Source organism: Tupaia chinensis, unplaced genomic scaffold (genome assembly GCF_000334495.1).
Source record: "Tupaia chinensis unplaced genomic scaffold, TupChi_1.0 Scaffold000110_1, whole genome shotgun sequence".
Taxonomy (NCBI): domain Eukaryota; kingdom Metazoa; phylum Chordata; class Mammalia; order Scandentia; family Tupaiidae; genus Tupaia; species Tupaia belangeri.
The window spans coordinates 3,116,528-3,135,252 of record NW_006159574.1 but is presented as its reverse complement, the minus strand read 5'-3'; the positions used below and the strand labels follow the sequence as shown (position 1 = coordinate 3,135,252).

Here is an 18,725-nt window from a genome sequence, read left to right as displayed (position 1 = left end):
TGTGCTCTGGGGTTAGACCTCACTGCCTCAGGCTATCGCAGGGTTGGTAAGCAGGCGGCAGGCCTCCATCACAGGTCAAAGGCCCGTCTTACCGTCCACGTGGTCGGAGCACACGCACAGCGAGGCAGGCTCCATGCTGTCTGCCACCTTTCACGTAACGCTCCTGGGTGTCTGCCGATCAGTGGTGGAGGTCTGCGTGGCTTTTTCCTTCTTCTTTATTTTCAGAGAGAGATTCTTGTTGTTGCATACCTGTGTTTACTGGAGAGATAGAGACAGAGGGACAGAAAGTGAGAAATCAGCCCCTACCCCCCACCCCATGAGGGATGGCTATGACACAGTCCCTTCTCCTCTCAGGATTTTGGACGTGCACACATGTGCCCAGCGTGAGTTTTAAGCTGCCAGGTCCAGGACTTGGCCAGTCAGCTACGTGGGTGTCCAGCGACGTAACCATTACGCTGTCTGCCGTCCCGGCCTGCCTGGTTTTAAATGCCCGTCCCCCCAGACAGGTGCTGCCGTTCACTCCCTGGTGTCTGGGGCCTCAACCACCCTTGCAGACAGTGCTGTAGAGGTCTAACGTGAATGGCCCAGTTTTCCCCACATGCATCCTCTGTCTCCACGCTGGCCACGTGCTGGGCTTGGCCTCGGGGGACGTCCTGTGACCTTGTTCAGGAATGACTACCTTTGACCTCTTGGTACAGAATCCCAGATCACTGCAAACTGCTCTCTAGGTGCCCCTGGGAGCACGCCGTCAGAAGGGTCCACTGTCACCCAGACGCAGCGTGGCGGGCAGGACACGCGTCTGAGAGGCACCTGCAGGCTGTGGTGTTTGCCGTCCTCGCAGGGTGCCACGGGGTCACTGCCGTCTGTTTATTTGCAGGCTTTGGTGTACGAGCACCCGGGACAGGAGCTGGAGATCGAGCTATTTGACGAGGACCCCGACAAAGACGACTTCTTAGGAAGGTGAGTGATGCCTGCGTGGCCCGGGGAGGCGTGCGGTCAGTCTGTTCTTCTCTCTCCAGTAATAACTCCTACAAAGTAACGTAAGTTTTTAAATATGTTTGTCTTCATATGTTAGGTATATTTTATTTTATTTAACTTCCTTTATTTTTTATTTTGTCAAAGGGACAGAGAGAGAGACGGGGAAAATGAGACAGAAAGCCCCTAGGTCCAGGACTCGAACCGCGGTCGACCGTGTGGGAGCCCAGCGCCGTCAACCACCACGCCACCTGCCAGCCCCGTTAGGTGTATTTTAAACTGGTTCTTCTATGTACCATTTACCTTAGTCTTTGGAAGCATTTTTATTCCTCGGAAGTTTCGCGTTTATGAGCAGCAGCTCCTGTAGGTCTGTGCTGGTAGAGAAGCTGCCGGGCACATGCAGCTGCTTGTCCGTCGGTTGGACGGGGCAGTCTGTCCTCCTCAGCTGCGCCTTGTCCCCTGCTGCGCAGACGCTGCCCCGTGCACAGAGACCTAGTGGGCGACTGCTCTGGGCAGTAAATGAGCTTCCCGGTTGTGGGTCTGTTGCCACGTGGTGATTTACGTCGTGCCTACACATTGGGTAAACACATTTGCTCACAAACCGATGTCACGAGAAATGATTTTTTAATAAAGAGACTTCTGGCACCAGCAGATGACGTAATGGTTACGTCGCTGATTCCCGCACGGCCGACAGCAGTTTCAGTCTTGGCATCTGGAGGCTTAGCACTCAGGCTGGGCGCGTGTGCGTGCATGACCAAAACCCTGAGGGGAGAATGGAGAAGAGACTGTGGTGTGGCCATGCCCCCTGGGGGGCGATGTCTCGCTTTCTGTCTCTTTCTGTCTCTCAGGCAAGCACACGTGCCCTATAGCAAAAATCTCTCTTGAAAAGAAAAATTAGACTTCTACCTAATATTTATTATTTAACCTAATTGAGTTATTATTTAAACAAATTTATTGTGGCAAAAAAAAGCGTTGGTGGGACCAGCAGTTGGCGTAATGGCCATGTCGCTGGACACCCATGTAGTTGACTGCGGTTCGCGTCCCGGACCCCGTGGCTTAAAACTCACTCCGGGTGCGTGTGCGTGCGTGACCAAGATCCCGAGAGGAGAATGGAGGAGAAGGGATTGCAGCATGGCCATCCCCCCTGGGGGGTGATTTCTCGCTTTCTGTCTCTCCGTCTCTGTCTGGCGATTGCACACTCCCTACAGCAAAAACCTCTCAGAAAAAAAAAAAGGGCGGGGTTAGAAGGATGCTTTTGTGGAGGCTTGGGCTCCTCCAGAGTGGCCTCCAGGGTTGCGTCCTGACGTCTTGGACACCTCGGAGCAGCCGGGAGACTGACCGGTGTGATTGGTCACAGGCGTGGTCCATGGGAACAACGTGTCCATGGGGCTGTTGGGGCCTGGGTCGGCTGCTGACAGACCACAGGGAGCTTACCGTCAGACTGGGTCTGCCTGCGCCGTAGGTCGGGGCCGGGAGGGGCTCTGAGAGGAGACGAAAGCGTGACCTCTCCACGTGGGGCCCGCCGGCTCCCAGACACGCTGAGCAGAGCTCCGGGCCTCACGCAGGGCCTGGAGCGCAGGACGAGGAGGGCCGCAGGAAAGCGCTGTTTGCTGTGCCCTGCGCCTGCTGACTGCGTGCACCTGGCCAGCTCCAAGCCCAGGGGCCTCCTGAGGTGCCCCAGTGTCACGGAGGCGCACCCCCCCTCTCCTTCCCTGTCTTGCTACTCGGGCAGAAGCTGGAGGAAGCTGACAGAACAGTCTGCTTCTCGATCAGTCACGCGGCATTTTGCGACGTTCCTGGAGCACTCTCACAGATGGACGCTCAGCTTCTCAGTTACACAGAGCAGTGTGTCCCTGTGTTCTCAAGTCCCCGTGTCGTCCCTCCCACAGCCTCATGATCGACCTCGCCGAAGTCGAAAAGGAGCGCCTTTTAGATGAGGTGAGTGCGCTTGGCTCTTCGGGCTGTTCGGTGAGCACTGACCAGGCCTGTTGTGTGCCAGGGGAGTCGTGACCCCCAGCACCCCCGCGCAGCGCAGGAGTTCCTGTTAATGCTGGACAAGCAGTGCCTCCTCCGCAGGGACAGGTCAGGCCACTCAGCAAGAGCAGCGGCGTGGGGCAGGATACACGTCAGCACTGACCCAGCGCTCACGGCAGTGTCTGTCAGGCTTGGCCTTGGCCTGCGGAGACACCCTGCCGGCGGTCTCACCGAGGGTCCGGGCCTGTCTGGTTGCTGCTGGGTGGTTACCCTGAGCCGCCGTGTGCTGTTCAGTACTCAGTGGATGGTGCTGAATAAAAGCAGACTTGACCACTTGCTAGAGAAGTGCAGTACTCGGGCTCAGTGCTATGCTTTGTCTTGGCCTATAGATCATGTCGAGGTCTGAACACAGGAGAGATTTCTTGGTGCCAGACAGTGCTAGGAAGCACTTGGGCCCTCACGTGTAAAGTGGGTTAGCAGCAGTTACTCACAGGGACTTGGTCAGGGTCACCGGGCGTGTCGTATGCAAAGAGCCCGGAACCAGCTCTGCCAGCAGGCGGCGCTGCAGAGGTGTGAGCCTGGAGTGACCATGGCGAGGAGAGGTGGGCGCTCCTAGCTGCTGCAACTTGTCGGCCATTTGTAGAGATGGGTTTAACTAGAACTTTTTTTTTTTTTTTTTTAGAATCATTTTATTTAAATTTGACAAGAGAGAGACAGACAGAGAGAGAGGGAAATTGAGAAAGTAAGCTGCCAGGTCTGGGACTTGAACTGCAGTCAGCCATGTGGGAGTCCAACGCCCTTAACCACCATGGCACCTGCTGGCCCTGGCGTAACTAGAATTCTGACCCAGGAGAAGTTCTGAACTTACACCTTCTCTCTGCAGTGGTTCCCTTTGGACGAGGCTCCTCGAGGGAAACTGCGCTTGAAGCTGGAGTGGCTCACGCTGGTTCCCGACGCGGCCAGGCTCGACCAGGTGTGTAGGTGTGTGTGCTCCTGGGATCGGCCCTTCAGCTGTTACTTCTAGATTTCATCAGAGGGCTCACCAGGGAGAGAGAAAGGTAGAACCCGTGTGGGGCATGGTCACGCCTCAGTCCCTCGCCATTTCTCCTTCTGTGAGGATTTTGGGCATGCATGCACATGTACCTGGTGCGTTTCTCAAGCTGCTGGATCTGGGATTCAAACTGAGTGATCAGCCGTGTGGGATTTAGCCGCCCTAAACTACCAGGCCAGGGGCTGGCCCAAGAATGGGATTTTTTTTAAAAGTAAGTTTTTACCATAGGGCATGTGCACTTGCCAGAGAGAGACAATGAGAGGGAAAATGAGAAATTACTCTGGGGGCGGGGGGCTGGCCACACCGTAATCCCTTGTCTTCCATTCTTTCCTTGGGACTTGGAGCATGCGTGCATATGCACCAGCGTGATTTTTCAAGCTGCCTGTCCGAGACTCGAACCACAGCTCACCATGTGGGGGTTCAGTACCTTAACCCCTGCACCACCAGCCGGCCCTCCTCATCTGAGCGTGATCAGCATGGCTTACGGTGGTCAGGTAGGCGTGGCCTCCGCCCACAGGGAAACAGCTGCTCGGGTTTGTTCCTCCTCAGGTGCTGGCAGACATCAGAGCTGACAAAGGCCAGGCCAGCGATGGTCTTTCTTCTGCATTGCTGATCCTGTATCTGGACTCAGCAAGGAACCTTCCGGTAGGTAGCACGGTGGTAGCTCACGTGGGTGCTCGCTTCCTGCAGGTGGCGTTGTGGTCACCGCTCTGGTCAGCACGCGGGTTCACCTGCTTGTGAATGGCTGTTTTCACTTCACTTTCAGAGTGAGGGGCAGGAGAGGGCTGTGCTGGTATCTGCTCCCGAGTGTTCGTGGATGTTTATGGAGCGGATTTTCCAGGATGGAGGTCTCGGGTTGAGTGGCTCAGAGGAGGCAGCTCTGACGACAGACTCCCAGGGCATCCTGGCACACGGAGGCGCCAGAGGGTGGAGGCCGCGCTGTGGGCCAGTGTGCTGAGCCCTCAGGGTCTGGGCTTTGCTGCCGCATCAGAAGCGGTGGCTCTGAGCGTGCTCGGCCTCATGGTGCAGCCTTCTGTTTGCTCCTGTGGAACAACCTAGGTGTGTAGGGAGAGCCTGGAACCATGGCGACGCCCGACGGGTCGCTCCCGGAGGCACAGGGTGCTCTCCCACAGCGCTGGCCTGCCCTGCACTTGCGCCACGCGCTCGCTCACTCAGTGGCTGTTGCGTACTCAGTCACTCAAGGGCCAGTGTCACCAAGAGAGACTGTGGGCCCGCACAGGGTTGCCCCGCTCAGACCCTCCTCCCATGGCCGTCCTGAGTGCTTTTCTCAGCGACCGTCTTCCTGTGCCCAGCCCCTTTCAGTTGCTCGGAGACAGGAGAGAGAGGGGCATTTCTCTTGGCCTCTCCACACACAGCCTGGGCTTAGCTGTGCTGCCCCACCCATCGTGGCCCCAGATGCCCTTCAGCGTCCACGCCTCCCGTGTGAGGTGGCCTCCGCCCGTCTCACCCCTCAGGTTGTGCTGCCTGTGCCCCTGCGTGCTTCCTTAGAGCTGTCAGTTCGACCGTGACTGTCCCGTGTTCACGCTGGAGGGTGTGTGGTCACACGTGTTGTTAGCGTGATCACGCAACATGGCGCTCCTCCTGCCAGTGGCTTCCTTGCCTGAGTTCTAACCTTTAAACCCTTCCATTTCTCGTCCTTTGCCTCCTAGCCAGTCTTCCCACTAAAGTCTGCCTAGTCTGTTACCATTTCTACTCGGGAAAAGTTACCTTATTCTGTTTTTCTCTCCACAGTTTTTCACATAGCACAACTTTCTGCTTTTAACCTCAGTGTGTGTTTCAAGTGTCTCCTCGTGCCTGATGGGAGTGAACTTGCATGTTCTGGGATGTAGAGGAGGCTCCCACAGTTGACACCGGCTAGGCCTCTCTCTACGCCTCTGTCCTTTGCCACATTAAATAGAAATTTGAATAATGCTGCGTAAGCAAAAAGAAGAAAGGAAAGGAAGGAAGCCAAGCCTGTCGGTCTCCTGCAAGCGCACTTCGTGTGCGTGTGCGTGTGCGTGAGCGTGAGCGTGCGGCCACCCGGTGGGTGTACGTTTCCTGCAGCCTTTGCAAGGCCGGCAGCCGTGGCACTCCGGTTCTGCCTTGGCCCGTGTCATTAGTGCTCCGGGGCGCACAGTGACCACTCACCCCTTCTCTCTTCCCCCGTCTCCACTTTCCTAAGAGCGTCTACGAGGGAAGCTCTGGGTGCGGCTCCTTGAGCGAGCGGCGCGCGTTGGGACTGGGGTTCCGTGAGGATGCTGCCTCGGTCTGTAGAGCGCTGCTTGTGCGTCCTCCGGTGTTTCTTCCTCCGGCGTTTCTTCCTCTGGCGCGCTGGTGACTCCTGGGACGCGGCTGAGCCTCCAGTGCCATCTACCGGGGTGGGGTGCCTGGCATGCTGCTCTGTCGCATGGTTTCTGTCACTGTGTTTGGTGCTCGTGGTGTGAGACACCGAGAAGGGTGCCTGGCGGGGAGGGAGCTGCGAGGAGCTGCGTACCCCACCCCAACGCAGGTAAACGCACAGACGGTGAGGGTAGGGGAGCTGTCGTGGCTGAAATGGGCTCTTTTCTTTCGTCTCTGTGTGAGATGCAAATCCTTATCCGTAAACTTCTTTTTTTTCCAAATTATTTCATTTAACTTTATTTATTTTAATTTGACCAGGGAGGGAGGGAGAGAGAGGGAGAGAGAGATTACCGCTTTTTGAGGTCTGAGGCTCAAATCACGGTCGGGTCGTGTGGGAGCCCATTGCCCTTAACCACCAGGCCACCTGCCGGCCCTTATCCATAAACGTCTACCAGGCTCTTCATCTCTTTTTGCCTCTTGAACGAACACAGATGTTTAGGGCCCAGGGCTTTCCCTAAACTCGGGGAAGTGCTCTTGGTCACTTAGGAGTGCTCACCTGGAGACAAAAGTTCACCCGTTTTTAATGAAAATGTACCTTCTTCCACATGGTTTAATCAGAACTCCTAAGGGAAAAGAAAACTATACTGAGTTTATAATTTGCCTCTCTTAAAGAACTTAAAAGAATTTCTTGGAGCAGATAAAGGTAGCTTTTGGCTTTGCTTTCATTAGGTCTGCTTCCTGGGTGTACTACCCAGTGACCTGCCTGTAATCTCCAGCAGCGGCATTTCTCCTGTGCCAGGAGTGACTGCTGTGCAGATGCTTTAACCCTTACACTCCCTCTGATCAGACCCTCCACGTCAGTTTCTCTCACTCTGGCTGGTCAGCTGTGGAGTCCTCCAGGTGGACAGCTTGCACCTGTCCAGCCCTAAGCAGCAGCACACAGAGCTCTGAGGCCTCCACGTACACCTGTTCACTCAGGCTGTCTTTGTGCTGCACCCGGGAGAGCGCACACACACACTTGGAGGTCGAGGCTTGGTCTGTGCCTGGTGGAGGGCATTTGGAGCTCAGCCATGCAGCCAGGGCCCTCTCTGCACCCCGTCCATGCCTTCCTTGAGTGGCATGAATTTGTACCACTCTCTTGCCTCAGGGTTCCAAGTCTGGAGCGTGTCTGAGACGGGGTTGTCTGCACTGATGCCTGAAGTGCCACAGTCTAGGGGCGTTCTGGGTGGTGGGTGCTTTGTGCAAGTTTATATTAAAAAATAGATGCATGAGTGGCTTTTACCCCCATCGATTAGAGAAGCCCAAGGGTGCAGGTGTGCAGCTTCTGGAGGCCTCCTGTGTGGCCGGGCTTCTCCCCGCGAGGCCTGCACAGCACAGCCTGTCCTCGTCCCTGTCTGCGTGCTAGGACATGAGTGGGCGCGGTACAGACACTGCTGTTCAAAGGGGGCTTCAGGGAAGGCTCCTGCCTCCTCGGGAGAATGTCCACCCTGTGCTGAGAAGGCGGTTCTCAGCCCCTTCTGTCAGCCCTGCCTGGGAAACTGGAAATGCTCCTTGGTCCAGGCTTCACGCGGAGGTGCGCAGGCGTCCAGGGACGGCGAGAGCCCTGCAGGCTGTGCCCAGGGCGGCTGTGGTGCCAGGGGCGCTCCTGCCTCGCCAGGTGTTCAAGCTCTGCACCTGCCCCAGCTTGCCAGGCACTGAAGACAGGGAGGCGAGTTGTCCATCTTTCTTCTGGTAAAGTTTGCTGATTAATAACAAAGTTAACAATTAACTTCAAGTTGTTATTTGGAATTGGTTACAACTAAAACGATACACTCATCAATCATAAATGTTAGTCCTCAGAGGAACTTGCAAAACCACTCCCTCTTGTCACTGGGAAGGTGAGGAAACAGTGAATTGAAAATGGTTGATAAGAACAGGACATGCAATCCATATTAGTAGAATTTGACCTGAAGCCAGGAGGAAGATGCCACAGCCAGCCTCTGCACTCGCACCTGGGGAGGCATGGGTGCGGCATGCTGCAGCCTGGGCTGGGGGCGGGGCGGCCCTGGCCCATCGACGTGCCTCACATAGGTCCGTACCTTGGTCAGGGTTAGGGCTTGTTACAGCAAAGAGAACAAACGGTCCTCCCCTCAAGTCTCAGCCTCGTCTTCCTCGAATCCCAAGGAGGGGGGGGAGGGAGGGGGTACTAGTGAGGGAAGGTGGATAAGGTGTCTGACGCTGTGGGTTGAAGACGCACTCTGAGCTGGCATCTCGGGGAGAGAATTGTCCAAACGGCTTTTACTGTCTGTGCAGGTCGTGTGGTTGTGTTTGAGGATTTTTCTGGTTTGTTCACTCCCATAAATTTTCTTGTCATTAACTACATAAACTCCTCATTGCATGTTTTATTAACCCTTGGTATATTCATTTTCTTCTGACTTGAAAGAGTAACCCATTAGAATTTAACCCCGATGTCTTGAAGAAGGCTGCAGTTCAGAAAGCTTTCAAGGTAAACTAATAGTTCTCCCTTAAGATTGCTAAGTTAACGAAAACATATTGAAAGAGATGGCACGTCTGCTTCTGTGTCTGTGTGCTGACAGCTTCCCTGCTAATACAGCGGCCAGCTGTCCACAGGGAGAGCTCCTTCCCTGCTAATACAGCGGCCAGCTGTCCACAGGGAGAGCTCCTTCTCTCGTTTAAGAGCTCGTCGTCAGAACTTCTGTCAGCTCCGAAGATACGTTTCACAAAGTACGAATGCAGCGAAGTAGATTTCTTTCCCATTGACCTTAGTCAGTTCTCTCTAAAGTAGTCTCGACATCTGTACTTCAGTTGGATTTAAATTTGTGGAAACAATGACAAAGAAGTTCTGTTTACAATCTTATTTCGAATAGCCAAATTTGAGATGATAATTTAAAGGAATGCCCTGTGAGCTGCAAGTATGTATCTGAGACCTCACCTCTTCCAATATGTTGGCTAGGGCCCTCCTCACCTCTGAGTCTGCAACCTCCTTACAGCTGGCGCTGGTGTGGTGAAGCTCCTTCCCTGCTAATACAGCGGCCAGCTGTCCACAGGGAGAGCTCCTTCTCTCGTTTAAGAGCTCGTCGTCAGAACTTCTGTCAGCTCCGAAGATACGTTTCACAAAGTACGAATGCAGCGAAGTAGATTTCTTTCCCATTGACCTTAGTCAGTTCTCTCTAAAGTAGTCTCGACATCTGTACTTCAGTTGGATTTAAATTTGTGGAAACAATGACAAAGAAGTTCTGTTTACAATCTTATTTCGAATAGCCAAATTTGAGATGATAATTTAAAGGAATGCCCTGTGAGCTGCAAGTATGTATCTGAGACCTCACCTCTTCCAATATGTTGGCTAGGGCCCTCCTCACCTCTGAGTCTGCAACCTCCTTACAGCTGGCGCTGGTGTGGTGACAGATCCTTCAAGAGCTTTAAATTTCAGCAAATGAGGTATATTGAGAACTAAGCTCCACTCCTAAAATGTGACATTGACATGTGTTCCCTGACTAAATTGTTACAAGTTTTTTTATGACTTACAATGTTTTATTTTTTCTGTAATCTCTGTGGACATTTTAAGCTTAAACATTTGGGGGAGAGGGAGAATTTTCAAATTTTCAGTGTAATTGTTTTGAGAAAATTGTGTCCCGAAGAAACAGAGACAGTGTTTCCCCAGGTCCATCTAGGAAAACAGGTTAGCTCTCACGGTGAAGGAGACCGGCCGGGTGTGCTCCCTAGCGCAGCGACTGCGGCCGCCCTGCCCCTCAGGCTGCGGAAACAAGCCTGGCATAGTGGGGGACTACCCACCTCCCCACCGGAACTCAGAGGAGCCGTACCCGCACTCCTCATCCATATCCTGTTGTCTGACAGTTCCTGACCCGTAGATGCTTAGGGTTAGGAGTGAAGAGTGTCGGAACCTCTCCCGATTGGAGTCCTGCTCGCTCCAGCAGCGTAACTCCCAGTGAGCTGTCTCATCCACTCTGTGTCGTAACCTACAGAATGGAAGCCATGTCTTCTGTATTGGATTGCTGAGTGAATTATGTTGCATGCGTAGCAGTCACCGCAGCTAAGATGACAATATGTACGTGTGACATTCCCATGGTACCGAGGCTCTGGAAATGATAACTGAGGTCAGAGAGGTGACTGTCATTCTTGATGATCAAGTGCTGGACAGCGAAGTGCTAGACAGCGAGATGGACGCGGGCCGCCTGACTGACGGCAGCCTCGCCATCGAACTTTGCACCCCAAATTGTGCTGGCCACTGGGGGAGTCCCAATGATAAGACTTCATTTCATAGGATCTTAAACATCATTCATTTTAGGGTGCACTGTTACTTTATGTTCCATAACATGTTTTTCTTAGGAAAGATTTTAAGTGCCCGTTAAGTTTCGATCGTATTTATTTTATACTTACTGAGTTTTCTGCCTTAGGATAAGCATAGATTCCTACCACATCACTCACAGACATACGTGAAAGGGCGTGTCAGTGAAGTGAATCTGCTAGGGCAGCAGCTGTCCCACTGAGCTGCTCAAAGCGGGTCGACGATGGCCTCAAGTGGGAGGTGTTTCAAAGTGGGGAAAAGGTGTGTCTTTAAGCTAAAGTATTAACAGTAAATCTCCAGGAGGGAATGGCCGCTCTTTCAGTGATGAGGCATTCCCGTTAGCTGGGAAGCCGCTCGGCCTCTGGGTCAGAGAATCACAGGCCAGTGGCTTCAGCAGGTCAGCAGCTTCCTCCCCCAGTACAGCAGCACCCAGCCTGTGCTTGCCCGGCCACCTGTGCTTTCCCCTGTGGCGTGTGGGCAGGTGCTGTCCCCTTGGTCGCCTGCTGCCTCGCTGTAGGGACGGACAGTAGAGGATCCGCATGGACAGCGTGGGGCTCGGCGTGGAGGAAGGACAGGGGACTTGGGCGAAGGGCGTGTTTTCTGCCACAGTAGCCTATGGCATTGGACTTTTTTCTTAACAGTATCTATTTCATTTTGCAGAGTTCATTCACATCAAAAAGATGAACCAGAAAATAGATTATCGCAGTAGGTTTGGGCTAGTCATTTTTTCATTAATTAATGATTTTGACGCCTACTTCTGTCATTGCTGCAGTGTTGAGGATTGACTCTAAAATTATTTAACTAAAGACATTTTTGTGACCTTCTAATTAATTTCCACTAACACACATATTTAACTGCATCTTCTCGTGGGGCTAAGTTATAAATAAACCTCATGTCACATATACGTTGTGTTTTATAATTTTTCTCCTATCAGCTGTCTGCTAAAGTGTGCTTCTTACCATTTTTAAATTTTCATTTTAAAATTTTATTGATATCTATTTAATTTATTGCAGTTCTGAAATGATGTTTATTCTTCCAGTCAAAATTACTTAGAGCTGGTAATCAAGATTTGTTACCTGGCTGTATGTTTAAGCAGAGGCTACTAAGCTTAAAATGGAAAACCATGTATCCGAAAACTTCGTAGTATTTTTATTATTCCAACTGGAGAAATATGCTGAATTACACGTTCCTTTACATCTGTCTCTTATGTTTTTCAGTTTCTATTCATTGCACTTTAGTTGTTGTAAATAAAATGCGTTTTGAGAACTGTAATTAACATTAAAGATTTTCAGAAGATTCTGTTTTCCCAAAGTAGCTTACTTAACATTTAAAAACCGTGTGCAAATGTAAGTTTTCTAACTTCCTTTATGGGAGATAGGGTTACAGCCCGGGGAATGTCAGGCAGTTGTTCTCCAGTTAAATTGTCCCCAGATACCCTGCATCCGACAAGGCAGTGGTAAATAGCCATGGTTGTTGAAAGAGGCCAGTGATCTCCTCTTAATAAGCCACTCAAAGCTTGCTTACTTACGGATTGCATCTGTGTTGTTTTGGATAGTCCGGGAAGAAAACAAGCAGCAGCCCAAACCCCCTCGTCCAGATGTCGGTTGGGCACAAGGCTCAAGAGAGCAAGGTAAGACGCCGGCGTGCGCGGCCGGGTTGCCCTGCACTCCTGGCGGTCACCGGGACTCGAAGGGGGACGTGGAGCTGCAGCCCGGCGGTGTCTGAGCTGTGTGGTGCTGTACGCATCAAGACCACTGTTTTCCATCTCTTTCCTTAAGTTAGTTGTTTGGTAGATAACCAGCTAATAAATTTGGTATCAAACATGTGGTCCGTTTTTTCAAAAATGTTTGAAAATAACATGGTGCGACGCCTGTCTGACTCACGGGCAGGGTCAGGGTCAATTTCTAAGTTCCTTTTGAGTACTCGACAGATGCTTGGTTTGAGAGTAACCAGCAATGCTTCACATTCAACAGGTACAGTTAGGCCCAGAAATGGGAAGAGGGCATTGCTGTTGCCATAGCATGTTCCCACCTCCTTTTTAAAAAGAATTATTTATTTATTTATCTTTTTTTTTTCTTTCTTTTTATGGAGAGGTGTTTATTATAGGGTGTGTGCCCTCGCCAGACAGAGACAGACAGAGAGAAAGTGAGAAATCATCCCCCAGGGGGGATGGCCACACCGCAATTCCTTCTCCTCCATTTTCCCCTCGGGATCTTGGGCATACATGTGCACGCGCCCAGCATGAATTTTAAGCCACTGGGTCCGGGACATGAACCGCAGTCGACTACATGGGACATAGCCAGCGACATAGCCATTACGCTAACTGCTGGTCCCATTTATCATTTTTTATTAATTCACCAGAGAGAGAGAGAAAGGGGAAAAGTGAGGAAGCAGGCTGCTAGGGCCACGACTTGAAGGAGTGTCCAGCTCCTCAACCACCGCCATCTGCTGGCTCCCATGTTCTACTTTCTTGGTGTGAGAGAAGTCATTTCAGGACTCACTCAAGCTGTGGGTCTGGTTCGCTGTCACTTGCTGGCACCCGAGGAATGACGGCCTGTTCACGCCGTCCTGGGCACTGAGAGCCAGCCGTGCAGACAGGCTCTGACCATTGGGCAGATGGGTTGGGGTTTATAGCAGTTTCGTCATCCTAGCACTGAACGCCTTGACTTGTCTCTCCACCTTGGAACCCTTTCCACAGTTACTGCGTGACAGTGCCATTCAGGACGTATGTGACTTGGACTGTAATTAAAGTCATTAGATGTAAGCACAATGTGTGTTCTAGTCTGTGCCATTGCTAAGGACAGAAAATACCTGCATGTGGGTAATTTATAAAACCAGATATTTGTTCAGCATCTGTTCTTACTGTCTGTCCTTCCCTCTCCTCATGAAGCCACCAGGAGTCGGCCTGGCCTAGCCTGATGGCCTTCCCCTGCCGTCTCCCAGAGGCCCCACTCTCAGCCGCGGCTGACTCCAGCCCACTCTGGGAGTCCTGCAACTGCCAGCCTCTCCACACGTGCTCTGGGGGACACGAGACGACAGCAGTGCCAGTAGCCCTCTGTCAAACTGATGCAGCTGTGTTTCTTCCAGATTCGCTACAAAACCAATGAACCTGTGTGGGAGGAGAACTTCACTTTCTTTGTTCACAATCCCAGGCGCCAGGACCTTCAAGTCGAGGTATTTTATTTGCATTTTTAAATGGATGTGTTGAACTGTAATTGACATACAGTAAATTGCATGCGTGAAGTGTGCAGTGGTGACCTGTTGACACCGTCAAGGTCACATACCCTCCTCCCAGGGAGATAGTCCCATGTGCGCTGTGGTTCATGGTCCCCACCCCTGCTCCCCAGCACACACGGACCTGCCTTCTATCCCGTGGATTGCTGTCACACTTTCTAGAGTGTCACAGACATGGAACCATATGGCTGCGTTCCTGCCGTGACTGTCTGGACTCACTTTTGCCGCGTGGATTTGCCATGTGCCGGTTCTCACTGCGGAGCCGCATTGTGTGCCGTGGACGCAGCACAGCTCGCTTTCCATTCACTTGCTGATAAAAGCTTGGGCTCTTGGCCCAGCAGGTGGCACAGCGGTTAAGGTGCTGGACTCCCACATGGTGGATGACAGTTCAAGTCTCGGACCTGGCAGCTTGCTTTCTCACTTTCTCTCTCTCTGCCTCTCTCTAGTGAATGCATGGGCCCTAGAGCAGATTTAAAAGTAATAATATTAACTAAAGAGAGAAAAGGAACCTCTCATTAAAAAAAAAAATTGGATTCTTTGCAGCCTAATCTCGTGACAAACAACCACATCAGGTCTTCGAACGGACACGCCTCATTTCTAGTGGGGACAGGGAGGCAGGTGCACGGCCAGCCTCTTTTTTAAGTTTGTGCATTGAGAGAGAGAGAGAGCGACAGAGACGGACTCCTGCCGGGTCTGCCTCGCTGTAGCCCCTGTCTCTCCAGCCGGGTCATACTGGCTTATGGGTGCACCCGGGAACAAGCCCGGGCCTTCCCACTGGGACACAGCAGTGCCTGCCGCCTGCACCCTGCCGCCCGGCCTGACATCCAGTCTGCCGTGGTGTTCCCACAGCAGTCATGGCACTTACACCGCAGCCGTGTGTGCTGCACCCTCCCCACGCCCCGTCAGTGCTGCGTGGGCTGGGTGGGCGGCGTGTCTCGTGGCAGGCTTCTGTGTGATTGCTAACCATGCGTGGGCTGGGTGGGCGGCGTGTCTCGTGGCAGGCTTCTGTGTGATTGCTAACCATGCGTGGGCTGGGTGGGCGGCGTGTCTCGTGGCAGGCTTCTGTGTGATTGCTAACCATGCGTGGGCTGGGTGGGCGGCGTGTCTCGTGGCAGGCTTCTGTGATTGCTAACAAGTTAAGCATCTTTTTGTGCTTGCCATCTGGTGTCTTCTGTGACGAATGTCTACCAACTAGGTTATTTGTTGTCTTTTTAAAAATTTTGGCAGAGGGCCTGTACACCTGCCAGAGAGAGACAGAGGCCAGGGCTGGTTGGAGGAGTAGGAGAGCGCCCGTGAGAGGCGGCCACGCTGTAACCCTTCTCCGTCTCTCCCTGCTTTGGGGATGCTGGGTGTGTACACACACATGCCTGGTATGCCTCTCAAGCTCCAGGGCCAGGACTTGAACTGCTTAGTTGGCCACGGGGACTCCAGTCACTTTGACCTCTAGGCCTCGGGCTGGCGCCAGTCATCTGTCTTAATACTGCGTCATAAAAAGTTGTAGTGTATTCTGGAAGCAGGCTCCTGGGGGTGCATGCCCACAGATGTCTTCTCACAGCCTGACCTCATTCTGCATCTGTGTGACCGTCTTTCCAAGAGCAGGCGCTCTGGAGTTGATGAAGGCCCAGTCCCTCTGCTGCTTTGGTTTACGGCCTCTGTGTCCTGCCTAAGGAATGTCTGTGTGCTCTAAGGTTCTCAGATTTTCTCCTCTGCTGTCTTCTAACATCTTGTAAGCTTACTTTTATAAAAGTCTGTGACTCACAGACGCAAACACGTTAACTTCCATTACGATAGGAGGTGCGGGTCAGGTGGTTCTCAGTGAGCGGGTTGGCAACTCTGGAAATTAATTGGCTATACATGACCCTATTTCTGGAATTCCTTCTGTCCTGTTCCACATGTCTGCCTGTCGGTACCACATGGTCTTTATTACTGGGGCTTTTTAAATAAATCTTAGAATCAAATAATGCTATCCCTCAAACTTGATTGTTTAAAAAAAAATTGTCTTGGGTTTTCCAAGCATGCAGTTCCATATGAATGATCAGTTTGCTAGTTTCTGCAGAAAACCATAAGAATGTAGGTAAGAATGACATGGAATCTTATGTCAGATAGGTAGACTTGACAGCAGGATTGAACCCCAGTTCATGGGGGCACTGTGCCTTCCGTTCACTCCGGCCTTGTCGAATGTCTCTTAGCAGTGTTCTGTACTTGTCATTTTAGTTTTTTGTTTGGTTTATTTTTGCTATCAGGTGTGGGCACTTGCTGGAAAAAGGGAGAAGATGAGGGAGAGAAATCACTCCCTGCCACATGGGTGGCCGTGCCACAGTCTCTTCTCCTCTTGGGATTTCAAGCTCCTTGACACATGCGCCCGGCCTGATTTCAGGCCACTGGGTCTGGTACTGGAACCACGCCGTCGGCTTTGGGGGACCGAGCTGTCGTAACCTCCACTGCACCTCCCGGCCTGTGTGCTGTAGCTTCCCACGTGCAGTGCAGGTCTTTGCCACTTGTACCCCGAGAGTTTCATACTTTTTAACGGTACTGTAAATGTTCTTGTTTTTTGATTTTTATTAACTAGTGTCAGAAAATGCAATCGATCTCTGTATATCGGTACTGTGCACAGCCTGCTCATTTGTTCTCAGTGCAGTTTGTAGCCCCCATGGGCCACGCCGACACCTAACAGTGACGGTCCCACCTCCGTCTCTGGCTTCCCTGCCCACGGAGGACCTGGCCTGCTCGGCTGTGAGCAGGCCCGGAGTGGAGTGTGATAAATTGGACCTGCATCAAATCCATACTGCAGCTGAGCGGGGCCAGCGCCCTCCCTCCTGTCCCGCCTGTCGCCAGAGCGTCTGCATCCTGAAAGGACACTGATCTCTGCCGAGACTTTCCATGTCTCCCAAAACGATCTCGTGGTTTTTCTTTTTAAGTCTATAAATCTGGTGAAGTGCGCTGTTGATTTTTCAAGCATTAACCCTTAGGAACCTTTGCTCATTTTCCATGTGAAAGCCTTTGTTTGGGATAAGCCCCTGGGGTGCTCCTGGTGCATACCTGCCTTAAAAGGTCACTAGAGTCTGTGTGCCTGTCAGGAAGTGCTCTGGTCTGTTGCCGTGTCTTCTTACACCGTCTGACAGCAGGGTGATGTGACCTCAGGGATGAGTTGTGGGGCGTTTCTGTCCTCATTCATTTTCTGGGAGGTCCTCTGGGGATTGGTGTGCTTTTCTTAGGCAGTTGGTAGGGTCCATCATTGACAGCGCTGGGCTGGCAGCTCTCTGTGAGCCGGTGTTTGAGAGCCACGCCTCTGTGCATGTCGTCTGTCCCTGCGTCTTGCGTCACCACTTTCAAGGGATCTGTGCTCGGCCTGACCGTCGACGCTGTTGGGGCACAGGCCGCTCCTCGTGCCCCTTACACCCTCTCTGCCCCGCTGGCCAGGACCTCCCGGGTTCCCAGGCTGGTGGTCGTATTCTCTGTCTCCCTGGCGGGTCTCCCGCTGAGAGGGCTGTGCCCTCTCCGGGTCCTGCTGCCTGCTGTGGATGTCACCGGCTCACTCTCTGGCTCTCGTTCGCGTCTCTCACCCTGGTGTTAAAGTAGAGGCTGATCAACGCCAGTCTCCTCCTACAGACACTCGGCTAGACCAGCTCCCTTCCAGTGCCACTTGGGCTTCCGCTTGCGGTTTTAAACCCTTGGATGAGTTCTCCTCAGATAGCATTTCTTTGATAATTCTCCTCGGAGGCTGGCCCTGTGGCCTGGTGGTTAGGGCTGGATCCGCATGGTTCCATTCTAGAGCTGGCAGCTTAAAACCTAAGGGTGGAGAGAGCTGGAGGGAAGGGACTGCGGCGTGACCCTGCCCTGCTGCGCGCCTCATGCTCTCTGTCTGTCTCTTCCTGGTAAGTACACATGCCCTCTGGCACATTAAAGATTTTTAAAGAAAATAATTCCCCTTTTGATTTCTTTTTTTCTTTTTCTTTTTAAAAGGTTTTTGCCATAGGATGTGTGTGCTCCCCAGAGAGACAGTGAGAGGGAAAGTGAGCAATCACCCATGGTGTGGCCATGCTGCAGTCCCCTCGCCTCCATTCCCCCTCACGTGCCCAGCGTGCGTTTCAAGATGTCTGTCTAGGACTCGAACCATGGCCAACCGTGTGGGAGTCCAACACCTTAACCACCACACTACCTGCTTGTCCCTGATTTATTTTTTTGACTCTTGGATTATTTATTTATTTATTTTTAATAACTATTTTATTTAACTTTATTTATTTATTTTAATTTGACTGGAGAGGGGCAGAGCGAGAGAGAGAGAGAAAGCAAGCCATCAGGTCCAGGACTCAAACTGTGGTTGGCCCTGTGAGAGTCCAGAGCCCTTAACCACCACACCACCTCCCAGCCCCAGAAGGTTTTTTTAGAGAGATTTTGCTATAGGGCATGTGCACATGCTAGAGATACAGAGAGAGACAGAGAAACAGAGTGAGAAATCCCTCCTAGGGGCGACGGCCGTGCCACAATCCCTTTTCTTCCATTCTCCTCTCGGTATTTTGGACATGCACGCACACATGCCCAGCCATGAGTTTCAAGCCTCTGGGTCCGGGATTCAAAGCGCAGTCGCCCACGTGGGAATCCATCAATATCACCACTACACCATTACTGGTCCTCTCCTAGGCTGTTTATTTAAAGGTCTATTTGCTTTCCTGTTTGGGCTTTGTAAAACGCTTTCTGTTACTGATTCTGACTTCATCCCACAGTGGTTGGAGCACACGCTTTATGTGGCCTTTGCGAAGGGCTCTGAGGCGTGGAGCGCTGTCGGCCGTGGCCTCCATGCAGTGCGCCTGAGCAGGGCCCGCCTCTCTGTTGCTGGGCATTCCT

General features: G+C 52.3%; 1 protein-coding gene across 2 annotated transcripts in view; it reads left to right on the top strand.

The window, feature by feature from the left end:
• ESYT2 (extended synaptotagmin 2) overlaps positions 1 to 18,725 on the top strand; it is a 77,360-nt gene that overhangs the window by 43,112 nt on the left and 15,523 nt on the right. Inside the window, exons 10-16 of one of the 2 annotated variants that reach the window (XM_027770067.1) lie at positions 878 to 960; positions 2,865 to 2,913; positions 3,833 to 3,922; positions 4,550 to 4,645; positions 8,763 to 8,825; positions 12,202 to 12,276; positions 13,734 to 13,820. In XM_027770067.1, the coding sequence (XP_027625868.1) occupies positions 878 to 960; positions 2,865 to 2,913; positions 3,833 to 3,922; positions 4,550 to 4,645; positions 8,763 to 8,825; positions 12,202 to 12,276; positions 13,734 to 13,820 (543 nt within the window). The remainder of the gene's footprint in view (positions 1 to 877; positions 961 to 2,864; positions 2,914 to 3,832; positions 3,923 to 4,549; positions 4,646 to 8,762; positions 8,826 to 12,201; positions 12,277 to 13,733; positions 13,821 to 18,725) is intronic. The other variant, XM_027770070.1, reaches the window with a different exon arrangement.